At 41.8% G+C, this 12,722-nt stretch overlaps 1 protein-coding gene across 1 annotated transcript in view; it reads left to right on the top strand.

Annotated features, from left to right (window-relative positions):
- The window catches only part of LACTB2 (lactamase beta 2), a 33,473-nt gene that overhangs the window by 2,134 nt on the left and 18,617 nt on the right, over positions 1-12,722 (top strand). Inside the window, exon 2 of the mRNA XM_058699796.1 lies at positions 10,700-10,863. Within this exon, the coding sequence (XP_058555779.1) occupies positions 10,700-10,863 (164 nt within the window). The remainder of the gene's footprint in view (positions 1-10,699; positions 10,864-12,722) is intronic.

Genomic DNA, 12,722 nt, shown 5'->3' with positions numbered 1-12,722 from the left:
CTCAGGATATAATCGGAGTTTCTCTTCTGTTCTCATGCTATATTCTCCATCTAGGGGATCTTGTCTACTTCCTTGGCTTCACGTATTATCTATCCATTAATAGCTCCTAACGTTATAGCTCCAGTTTAGGTAAAATACAAACTTGATCTTCAGACTAGGATATCCAGCTCCTTTTCTTAAATCTCTACTTGGATGACACAGCCACTTGAAACTCAGTGTTTCACAAGCTGAACTCCTGTGCTTTCCACCAAACCTGGTCCTCTTCCAGTCATCCATATCTTGGTAAACAGAACCATCCCCATATTTGATCAGTGCAAATGCTTAGCACCCTTCCTGCCACTTCTCAGCTTCCTGCACACACTTCCATGCCATTTGGAGGATCTCTCCATGTCCACTTCTGTCACCCAGACTGCGCCAGTATGACTCTTGCTTACGCTTCTAGAAAGCCTAACTGGCTTCTCTGGAACTGTTTTTGTCCTTCTTTAATCCATTCTCCCCCATGTGGCAGGAATAGTATTTTCAAAATTAAAATTAGAAGGTCTTGCATTTGTGGCTTCCACTTGTCTCATCAACCTCATCTACAACCCTTCTCCCATCCCAGCCAGATGGGTTGTATTCATTCTGCCCCCTGACTTTCATGCAGGTTTTCCTCTAAGTCTCCCACTTATCCCTCTCCTCTTTACCAAGCTATCTTCACTCGTGCTGTAGAGTTCAGGATGAACTCTTCCAAAATATTTCTTCAAAGAAGCTGTCCCTGGCCCCTTAGACTATGTTAGGTTGACATAATGCACTGTGTTAGCATTCTATGCTTTTCATGGTCCGTGTCTTAGTGGGAAAAAAAAAATGATTTTTTTTTCTTTTTATTTTTTTGTTTTTTGTTTTCAAATTTATTGTCAAATTAGTTTCCATACAACACCCAGTGCTCATCCCAAAAGGTGCCGTCCCACCCCCCCTCCCTCCCACCCCCCATCAGCCCTCAGTTTGTTCTCAGTTTTTAAGAGTCTCTTATGCTTTGGCTCTCTCCCACTCTAACCTATTTTTGTTTGTTTGTTTGTTTGTTTTTTCCCCTCCCCCATGGGTTTCTGTTAAGTTTCTCAGGATCCACATAAGAGTGAAAACATATGGTATCTGTCTTTCTCTCTATGGCTTATTTCACTTAGCATCACACTCTCCAGTTCCATCCACGTTGCTACAAAGGGCCATATTTCATTCTTTCTCATTGCCACGTAGTACTCCATTGTGTATATAAACCACAATTTCTTTATCCATTCATCAGTTGATGGACATTTAGCCGCTTTCCATAATTTGGCTATTGTTGAGAGTGCTGCTATAAACATTGGGGTACAAGTGCCCCTATGCATCAGTACTCCTGTATCCCTTGGGTAAATTCCTAGCAGTGCTACTGCTGGGTCATAGGGTAGGTCTATTTTTAATTTTCTGAGGAACCTCCACACTGTTTTCCAGAGTGGCTGCACCAATTTGCATTCCCACCAACAGTGCAAGAGGGTTCCCGTTTCTCCATATCCTCGCCAGCATCTATAGTCTCCTGATTTGTTCATTTTGGCCACTCTGACTGGCGTGAGGTGATATCTGAATGTGGTTTCGATTTATATTTCCCTGATGAGGAGCGACGTTGAGCATCTTTTCATGTGCCTGTTGGTCATCTGGATGTCTTCTTTAGAGAAGTGTTTGTTCATGTTTTCTGCCCATTTCTTCACTGGATTATTTGTTTTTTGGGTGTGGAGTTTGGTGAGCTCTTTATAGGTTTTGGATACTAGCCCTTTGTCCGATATGTCATTTGCAAATATCTTTTCCCATTCCATCGGTTGCCTTTTAGTTTTGTTGGTTGTTTCCTTTGCTGTGCAGAAGCTTTTTATCTTCATGAGGTCCCAATAGTTCATTGTTGCTTTTAATTCCCTTGCCTTTGGGGATGTGTCAAGTAAGAAATTGCTATGACTGAGGTCAGAGAGGTCTTTTCCTGCTTTCTCCTCTAGGGTTTTGATGGTTTCCTGTCTCACATTCAGGTCCTTTATCCATTTTGAGTTTATTTTTGTGAATGGTGTGAGAAAGTGGTCTAGTTTCAACCTTCTGCATGTTGCTGTCCAGTTCTCCCAGCACCATTTGTTAAAGAGACTTTTTTCCATTGGATGTTCTTTCCTGCTTTGTCAAAGATTAGTTGGCCATACGTCTGTGGGTCTAGTTCTGGGATATCTATTCTATTCCATTGGTCTATGTGTCTGTTTTTGTGCCAATACCATGCTGTCTTGATGATTACAGCTTTGTAGTAGAGGCTAAAGTCTGGAATTGTGATGCCTCCTGCTTTGGTCTTCTTCAAAATTACTTTGGCCTTTTGTGGTTCCATATGAATTTTAGGATTGCTTGTTCTAGTTTCGAGAAGAATGCTGGCGCAATTTTGATTGGGATTGCATTGAATGTGTAGATAGCTTTGGGTAGTATTGACATTTTGACAATATTTATTCTTCCAATCCATGAGCACGGAATGTTTTTCCATTTCTTTATATCTTCTTCAATTTCCTTCATAAGCTTTCTATAGTTTTCAGCATACAGATCTTGTACATGTTTGGTTAGATTTATTCCTAGGTATTTTATGCTTTTTGGTGCAATTGTGAATGGGATCAGTTTCTTTCTTTGTCTTTCTGTTGCTTCATTATTAGTGTATAATAATGCAACTGATTTCTGTACATTGATTTTGTATCCTGTGACTTTGCTGAATTCATGTATCAGTTCTAGCAGACTTTTGGTGGAGTCTATCGGATTTTCCATGTATACTATCATGTCATCTGCAAAAAGTGAAAGCTTGACTTCATCTTTCCCAATTTTGATGCCTTTGATTCCCTTTTGTTGTCTGATTGCTGATGCTAGCACTTCCAACACTATGTTAAACAACAGCGGTGAGAGTGGATATCCCTGTCATGTTCCTGATCTCAGGGAAAAAGCTCTCAGTTTTTCCCCATTGAGGATGATGTTAGCTGTGGCCTTTTCATAAATAGCTTTTATGATGTTTAAGTATGTTCCTTCTATCCTGACTTTCTCGAGGGTTTTTATTAAGAAATGTTGCTGAATTTTGTCAAATGCCTTTTCTCCATCGATTGATAGGATCATATGGTTCTTATCTTTTCTTTTATTAATGTGATGTATCACGTTGATTGATTTGCGAATGTTGAACCAGCCCTGCATCCCAGGAATGAATCCCACTTGATCATGGTGAATAATTCTTTTTATATGCTGTTGAATTCGATTTGTTAGTATCTTATTGAGAATTTTTGCATCCATATTCATCAGGGATATTGGCCTGTAGTTCTCTTTTTTTACTGGGTCTCTGTCTGGTTTAGGAATCAAAGTAATACTGGCTTCATAGAATGAGTCTGGAAGTTTTCCTTCCCTTTCTATTTTTTGGAAAACCTTGAGAAGGATAGGTATTATCTCTGCTTTAAACGTCTGGTAGAATTCCCCTGGGAAGCCATCTGGTCCTGGACTCTTATTTGTTGGGAGATTTTTGATGACTGATTCAATTTCTTCACTGGTTATGGGTCTGTTCAAGCTTTCTGTTTCCTCCTGATTGAGTTTTGGAAGCGTGTGGGTGTTTAGGAATTTGTCCATTTCTTCCAGGTTGTCCAGTTTGTTGGCATATAATTTTTCATAGTATTCCCTGATAATTGTTTGTATCTCTGAGGGATTGGTTGTAATAATTCCATTTTCATTCATGATTTTATCTATTTGGGTCATCTCCCTTTTCTTTTTGAGAAGCCTGGCTAGAGGTTTATCAATTTTGTTTATTTTTTTCCAAAAAACCAACTCTTGGTTTCATTGATTGGCTCTACAGTTTTTTTAGATTCTATATTGTTTATTTCTGCTCTGATCTTTATTATTTCTCTTCTTCTGCTGGGTTTAGGCTGTCTTTGCTGTTCTGCTTCTATTTCCTTTAGGTGTGCTGTTAGATTTTGTATTTGGGTTTTTTCTTGTTTCTTGAGATAGGCCTGGATTGCAATGTATTTTCCTCTCAGGACTGCCTTCGCTGCATCCCAAAGCATTTGGATTGTTGTCTTTTCATTTTCGTTTGTTTCCATATATTTTTTAATTTCTTCTCTAATTGCCTGGTTGACCCATTCATTCTTTAGTAGGGTGTTCTTTAACCTCCATGCTTTTGGAGGTTTTCCAGACTTTTTCCTGAGGTTGATTTCAAGCTTCATAGCATTGTGGTCTGAAAGTATGCATCGTATGGTCTCAATTCTTGTATACTTATGAAGGGCTGTTTTGTGACCCAGTATGTGATCTATCTTGGAGAATGTTCCATGTGCACTCGAGAAGAAAGTATATTCTGTTGCTTTTGGGTGCAGAGTTCTAAATATATCTGTCAAGTCCATCTGATCCAATGTATCATTCAGGGCCCTTGTTTCTTTATTGACCGTGCATCTAGATGATCTATCCATTTCTGTAAGTGGAGTGTTAAAGCCCCCCTGCAGTTACCACATTCTTACCAATAAGGTTGCTTATGTTTGTGAGTAATTGTTTTATATATTTGGGGGCTCCCGTATTTGGCGCATAGACATTTATAGTTGTTAGCTCTTCCTGATGGATAGACCCTGTAATTATTATCTAATGCCCTGCTACATGCCTTGTTACAGCCTTTAATTTAAAGTCTAGTTTGTCTGCTATAAGTATGGCTACTCCAGCTTTCTTTTGACTTCCAGTAGCATGATAAATAGTTCTCCATCCCCTCACTTTCAATCTGAAGGTGTCCTCAGGTCTAAAATGAGTCTCTTGTAGACCCAGCAAATAGATGGGTCTTGTTTTTTTATCCATTCTGATACCCTATGTCTTTTGGTTGGTGCATTTAGTCCATTTACGTTCAGTGTTATTATAGAAACATATGGGTTTAGAGTCATTGTGATGTCTGTAGGTTTCATGCTTGTAGTGATGTCTCTGGTACTTTGTCTCACAGGATCTCCCTTAGGATCTCTTGTAGGGCTGGTTTAGTGGTGACGAATTCCTTCAGTTTTTGTTTGTTTGGGAAGACCTTTATCTCTCCTTCTATTCTACATGACAGACTTGCTGGATAGAGGATTCTCGGCTGCATATTTTTTCTGTTCATCACATTGAAGATTTCCTGCCATTCCTTTGTGGCCTGCCAAGTTTCAGTAGAGAGATCGGTCACGAGTCTTATAGGTCTCCCTTTATATGTTAGTGCACGTTTATCCCTAGCTGCTTTCAGAATTTTCTCTTTATCCTTGTATTTTGCCAGTTTCACTATGATATGTCATGCAGAAGATCGATTCAAGTTACGTCTGAAGGGAGTTCTCTGTGCCTCTTGGATTTCAATGCCTTTTTCCTTCCCCAGATCAGGGAAGTTCTCAGCTATTATTTCTTAAAGTACACCTTCAGCAACTTTCCCTCTCTCTTCCTCCTCTGGAATACCAATTATGCGTAGATTATTTCTCTTTAGTGCATCACTTAGTTCTCTAATTTTCCCCTCATACTCCTGGATTTTCTTATCTCTCTTTTTCTCAGCTTCCTCTTTTTCCATAATTTTATCTTCTAGTTCACCTATTCTCTCCTCTGCCTTGTCAATCCAAGCCGTGGTCATCTCCCATTTTATTTTGCAGTTCATTGATAGCATTTTTTAGTTCCTCCTGACCGTTCCTTAGTCCCTTGATCTCTGTAGCAATAGATTCTCTGCTGTCCTCTATACTGTTTTCAAGCCCAGCAATTAATTTTATGACTATTATTCTAAATTCACTTTCTGTTATATTGTTTAAATAATTTTTGATCAGTTCATTAGCTGTTGTTATTTCCTGGACATTTTTTTGAGGGGAATTCTTCTGTTTCATCATTTTGGATAGTCCCTGGAGCGGTGCGGGACTGCGGGGCACTTCCCCTGTGCTGTCTTAAATAACTCGCGTTGGTGGGCAGGGCCGCAGTCAGACCTGATGTCTGCCCCCAGCCCACCGCTGGGGCCACAGTCAGACTGGTGTGTGCCTTCTCTTCCCCTCTCCTAGGGGCGGGATTCACTGTGGGGTGGTGTGGCCCATCTGGGCTACTTGCACACTGCCAGGCTTGCAGTGCTGGGGATCTGGCGTATTAGCTGGGGTGGATTGGCAAGGTGCACAAGGCCCGGAGGGGTAGGCTCAGCTCGCTTTTCCTTCAGAGATCCGCTTCGGGAGGGGCCCTGCGGCACTGGAAGGGAGTCAGACCCGCTGGAGGGATGTCCACAGAAGCACAGAGTTGGGTGTTTGCGCGGTGCAGGCAAGTTCCCTTTGGGATTTTGGCTGGGGGATGGGCGAGGGACATGGCGCTGGCCAGCGCCTTTGTTCCCCACCAAACTGAGCTCTGTCCTCCCGGGGCTCAGCAACTCTCCCTCCCGTTGTCCTCCAGCCCTCCTGTTCTCCGAGCAGAGCTGTTAACTTATAACCTTCCAGGTGTTAAGTCCCGCTTGCTGTCCGAACACACTCAGTCCGGCCCCTCCGCTTTTGCCAGCCAGACTCGGGGGCTCTGCTTGGCCGGTGGGCTGCCCCTCCGCCCCGGCTCCCTCCCGCCAGTCCGTGTAGCGCTGACCGCCTCTCCACCCTTCCTACCCTCTTCCGTGGACCTCTCGTCTGCACTTGGCTCTGGAGACTCCATTCTGCTAGTCTTCTGGTGGTTTTCTGGGTTATTTAGGCAGGTGTAGGTGGAATCTAAGTGATCAGCAGGACGCGATGAGCCCAGCATCCTCTACGCCGCCATCTTTCCTCCAAAAAATGAATTTTTGTGTAAGAAGCTTCATGTCTTTCCTCACTTCCACTCCCCACCAAACTAAGTGCAATGAAGGCTTACTCATCACTGTATCTCCAAGCACCTCACACAGAGCTTTGTACATAGTACAGTAAATATTTGCTGAATGAATGAATGAGGGTTCTCTAGGTTTTCTCTTCATTTTCAGTACTATGATTCAAAGATTTCTGAGTAACTGCAGTTGTAGCTGGTATTCTTCATTCTCATTAGCCCGTGTATGCCAAATAAATTTCCCTAAAGCATTACTAACCATCCTGTGATGCCCCAGTACACAGGTATTCGGTAAACATTTGAATGGACAAATAACAGCCAGATTTCTGACAAGTGTTTCCGTGTTCCTCCTCTGCTCAAGAATCTCCAAAAGCTGGGGCGCCTGGGTGGCTCAGTCGGTTGAGCGTCCGACTTCGGCTCAGGTCATGATCTCATGGTTCATGGGGTTCAAGCCCCGCGTCAGGCTCTGTGCTGACAGCTCGGATCCTGGAGCCTACTTTGGATTCTGTGTCTCCCTCTCTCTCCCTGCCCCTCTCCCACTCATGCTCTGTGTCTCTCTCTCTCTCTCAAAAATAACTAAACATGTTATTTTTTTTAAAATAATATTTATTTAAAAAAAAAAAAATCTCCAAAAGCTGCAAGTTTAACCTTTACTATCAAAATTGTAACTCCCTTGATGGCAAATAGTGTATCTTTTAATAGGAAAAGGTAGTCTAATGTAGCAACTAGAGTTAAGACTCTGTACCTAAATCTGGATCCTAGCTTATGACTTTGGACAAGACAGTTGACTCTCTTAAGCTTCAGATTCCTTATTTGTGCCATGGGAGTTGAATAGTACCCACCTCAAAGGGTATTCCTCATATCCAAAGAAAATGTGCATTGCAGTTAGAAAGGTCTGGATTCAATTATATTCTCTGCTAGAGTTTGTGACTCTGAGCAAGTTACTATATTACTTATATGTCTAACTTGTCAAGGCCTCAGTTTCTTCATCTATATAATGAGAGAAGAATCTCAGGATTGTTTTGATAATTAAATAAGATAAAAATAAAGCTACTGCCTCCAACAAACATTTATTCCCTAGTACTTGCCACTATCTAGGTGCCAGCAAAGCCAGACAAGGTTTCTGTCCTCAGGGAGCTTAAATTTGTAGGTTGTGGGAGGGTATGGAGATAGGCAATAAATAAATAAACATGTAAGTATATAATGTGTCACATGGTAATAGGTGCTATGGAGAAAAAGCAAGGGAAGATGGCTGGAATGTCATCAAAATTCACCCTGGCCCAAACCAGATTTATCTCACATTTGTTCCCTCCAGTGTTTACAGTCCTGGTTAATGACATACCAGTCATCTCACCTAGAAACCACAGAATCGTCAACTCTTTCCTTTCCCTTCCGACTCCAGTTGTTTAAAAAAAAAATCCTGTTGAGGTGCCCGGGTGGCTCAGCTGGTTAAATGTCCAACTGTTGATTTCAGCTCAGGCCACAATCTCATGGTCGTAAGAGCAAGCACAAGTTGGGCTCTGCACTGAACATGAAGTCTGCTTAAGATTCTCTGCCTCTCTCTTTGCCCCTCCCCACCACATGCACCCACAGGTGTGCGTGCACGCTCACTGTCTCCCTCAAAAAAAAAAAAAAAAAATCCTGCTGATTGTGTCAATGTTTTTTAACCATCTCCTCCTTACATTTCCACTGCCTACAGGACCTCATAATGCATTCTTGGGCCAATATAACCATCTAGTTTCCCTGTCTCCAGAAGGGACAGTTATAATACTATGTACTTGTGAAGTATGGCCACTGCTCCATGGAACTTAAGGTGTAGATAAAAGGCTGTGGACCACAAGGCCATTCATGCCCCCCCCCCACACACACACACAGAAACACCCCAATCCTGCAAGCAGACTGTTTTTATTGGGTCTCTGGGAATACGGTTAGGGAAACAAGCCACCCAATATAAAATAGCCATACGGTTTCTTCCTGTCATTTACCCCATATTAATGTTCTGTAGAATGCTGAACTGTTTATCTGTCAACTGTTACTATTTGTTTTCATAGCTCTTCCCACCCTCCACTAGTATAAACAGGATTTTTTGTCTTGTAAGAAAGGCATGGCATATAGTAGATAATTCATACAGTTATTATATTAATGAATGACTCAGACTTTTCATTAAGACTAATCTTCTCTCCCCCAATATGAATTAGGGAGGTGTTACTGTGAAGCAGCATGAATTAAGAAGTTTGTGAGCTGGTTCTTTAGTTCAGGAAAACCTCACAGAGAAAGAACGTCATCCCATAAAATAGTGAGGAAGGGCAAACAAAGTATAAGGAAGGTTCAGAACCACAAAGCTGAAAAATATAACAGGGTTGTCTAAGTCAAGAAATAAAGCAACTCAGACATTTCCCCATGCTTCCCTCCTACCTTCATTTTTATGTGGAAGGGAACCAATGTAAAACTTGAGTGTAAGTTTTTATGTAGTGCAGAAGACGAGGTTTCTTTAGGAATATCATTGAATCTAATTCTTCCATATCTATGAGACATTTGAGGATGTCATAAAAGATCTCAAAGAGTGGATAGGAGCACCTGGATGGATCAGTCAGTTAAGCCTCCAACTTCGGCTCAGGTCATGATCTCATAGTTCATGAGTTCCAGCCCCCCATCGGGCTCTCTGCTGTCAGCGCAAAGTCTGTTTTGGATCCTCTGTCCCCCTCTCTCTGCCCCTCCCCTGCTCATGCTGTCTCCCTCTCTCAAAAATAAACATTAAAGAGAGAGTGCATAAAAGCACATTCTGGAGTCAGAATATCTGGGTTTGAATGCTGGTTTGGCCATTTATTTGCAGAGTAACCTTGGGCAAGTTACTTAATTTCTGGATATAATAATGAAATACCTATTTTTAAAACATTTTCTTAATGTTTATTTTTGAGAGAGAGACAGACAGACAGTGTGAACAGGAGAGGGGCAGAGAGAGGGAGAGACGTAGAAATGGAAGTGGGCTCCAGGCTCCATGCTGTCAGCACAGAGCCCCATGCAAGGCTCAAACTCACAAACTGTGAGATAATCAACTGCCGAAGTCAGAGGCTTAACTTACTGAGCCACCCAGGCACCCCATGAAATACCTATTTTAAATAGTTTTATGGGAGTGAGGGGGCCTGGGTGGCTTAGTCGGGTAAGCATCCAGTTTCGCCTCAGGTCATGATCTCATGGTTTGTGGGTTCAAGCCCCACATTGGGCCCTGTACCGACAGCTCAAAGCCTGGAGCCTTCTTCAGATACTGTGTCTCCCTTTTCCCTTTGCCCTTCCCCCTGCTTGTTTGTGCGCACTCTCTCCCTCTCTCTCTCTCTCTCTTTCTCTCTGTCTCTCTCAAAAATAAACATTAAAAAAAATAGTCTCATAAGGAACATAATTGTTAAAATATGTAAAGTCCTTAGAACAATGCCATATTTAAGTGCTTTGTAAGTATTCAATATTATTGTGCCTTGAACTTGCCAAGTTCAGACTCACATTTAACTATAGGTTTTGTTTTGTTTTGTTTTGTTTTTTGTTTCTTCTTGAAAGAGAGAGCATGCACACACAGGCTCTGGAGAGAGGCAGAGGGAGAGAGAGAATCCCAAGCAGGCTCCACAGTCAGCACAGAGCCCGACATGGGGCTTGATCCCACAACCCTGAGATCATGACCTGAGCCGGAATCAAGAGTCAGACGCTCAACCGACTGAGCCACCCAGGCGCCCCTATAAGTTTTTTTCAAAGAACTTTTCTTACAGTGAGATTACTGTGGTTAAGGCAAAGTATCCTTTAGTTGGTTTTTGAGGAGGTTGAAAGCCAAGCAATTTATGTAGTTTCTTAAATGTAATATGAATTATCTATCTGAGACATATGCTGATACTCTCTGTTCCAGTTGTGTGATTATCTTCCATTTAATTTTCAGGAGAATCCTCATTGACACTGGAGAACCAGCAATTCCAGAATATATCAACTGTTTAAAGCAGGCTCTGACTGAATTTAATACAACAATCCAGGAAATCGTAGTGACTCACTGGCACCGTGATCATACCGGGGGCATAGGAGATATTTGTAAAAGCATCAGTAATGGTAAACAGAAAGCATTAATTGAGCTCATTGAGGAAAAGTACGTTTTCAGAATAATTTATTTCAGTTACACAACTATGTAAGCTAGTTGGTCATTTACTGAATACCTTATATATTTATGTCATACTTTTAGAAGTTAATATACTTTAATACTGCCCCAATGTTAACAAAAGAGGAGAGGGAAAGTCCTGTTTTCTACTTCAGATCTCTTATCCCGCTTATTTTAACCCTTTGCCCAGTGATGAAGGTCGGTTTTAATTTTGTCTGTGTGACAGTTACTACTTCAGATCCAATAACTAACCAGTATTGAGCATTTACTGTGTGCCAGGCACTGTGCTAAACGCGTTACAGGCAGCTGCTGTTTTTGTCCACATTCTAAACCTGGTCTCAGGTCCTCCGTAACTTTAAGGCACTTACTGCAGTACACTGAAATGCTGGTAAAAGATCATTGCACTGATAATTCTCTGTACCTGAAACCCATTCAGAACTGACACTTTACTGTTTCTCTCTTTATTCCCCCATCTCGCCATCACACACAGATTCATTCATTCCTTCCTTTAACAAATATCCAAGCGACCACTATATCCAGACACTGTTCTTGTCACAAGGGATATAGCAGTGAACACCACAAAGGCTCTGCTGTCCTGAAGCCTGCGTTCTAGTAGGGAAGGTAAATGATAAATACATAATAAGTCAGATGGCGATAGGTGCCATGAAGAAAAAAGTAAAGCTAAGTAAAGTAAAAGGGGAAAGAAGCCAAAGTGGCGGAAGGGCAGTGGTTTGTATCAAGAGTGGACAGGGAGGGGGTGTAAGCTATACAGTATGGCTGGCTGGCTGGCGTGTCTGAACAGACAAGAAGGCATTGCAAGAGCAGAGATACTGGAATTGGGGTGTGCTTGGCAAGTTCAAGACACATGAAGGAAGAAGGTCAGGAGCATTCATTCACAAAAGGAATGCACATCTGCATTCAACTCATGTTTTAAATATTTTTAAGTGTCGTCTTTTTTGGGCTTGAGATTACATTTGGGACACCAAGATATTTTCAGCCAGAGCACCCAATATCACCAGGCCCATTATTAAAAAACGCTCCAACCTTTGTTACCTTCTTAGCTCTTTTTTTTTTTTCCTGATGTTTTATTATTTATTTTTGAGAGAGAGAGACAGAGTGTGAGTGGGGGAGGAGCAGAGAGAGAAGGAGACACAGAATCCAAAGCAGGTTCCAGGCTCTGAGCTGTCAGCACAGAGCCCCATGCGGGGCTTAAACTTACGGTGAGATCATGACCTGAGCCAAAGTCAGACACTTAACTGACTGAGCCACACAGTCTCCCCCTCTTACCTCCTTTCTTACAATCCTAGAGGACCGTATGCCATAGGAAATCATTATCTTTCAGTGTCACTTTTCCTCACCTTTCTCTTATCTATCTACCAATTAAATTTTGTGAATTAAAAATCAATGCTGAAGATTCTTGACTAGCTTTGGCCAACTCTTTTAGCATGAGGGTCAGTTTGAAATTTTTTAATGTTTATGGCCTACTGTTTCATAAATCAACTTCATTGAACTTGAATTTATATACATAAAGTGTACCCATTTTAAAAGTATAGTTTGGGGGCGCCTGGGTGGCGCAGTCGGTTAAGCGTCCGACTTCAGCCAGGTCACGATCTCGCGGTCTGTGAGTTCGAGCCCCGCGTCAGGCTCTGGACTGATGGCTCGGAGCCTGGAGCCTGTTTCCGATTCTGTGTCTCCCTCTCTCTCTGCCCCTCCCCCGTTCATGCTCTGTCTCTCTCTGTCCCAAAAATAAATAAAAAACAGTGAAAAAAAAATTTATAAAAAAAAAAAAAAAGTATAGTTTGATAAACACCTT

The sequence above is a fragment of the Neofelis nebulosa genome, chromosome 14, assembly GCF_028018385.1.
Source record: "Neofelis nebulosa isolate mNeoNeb1 chromosome 14, mNeoNeb1.pri, whole genome shotgun sequence".
Classification (NCBI taxonomy): domain Eukaryota; kingdom Metazoa; phylum Chordata; class Mammalia; order Carnivora; family Felidae; genus Neofelis; species Neofelis nebulosa.
This window is presented reverse-complemented; position numbering and strand designations above follow the sequence as displayed.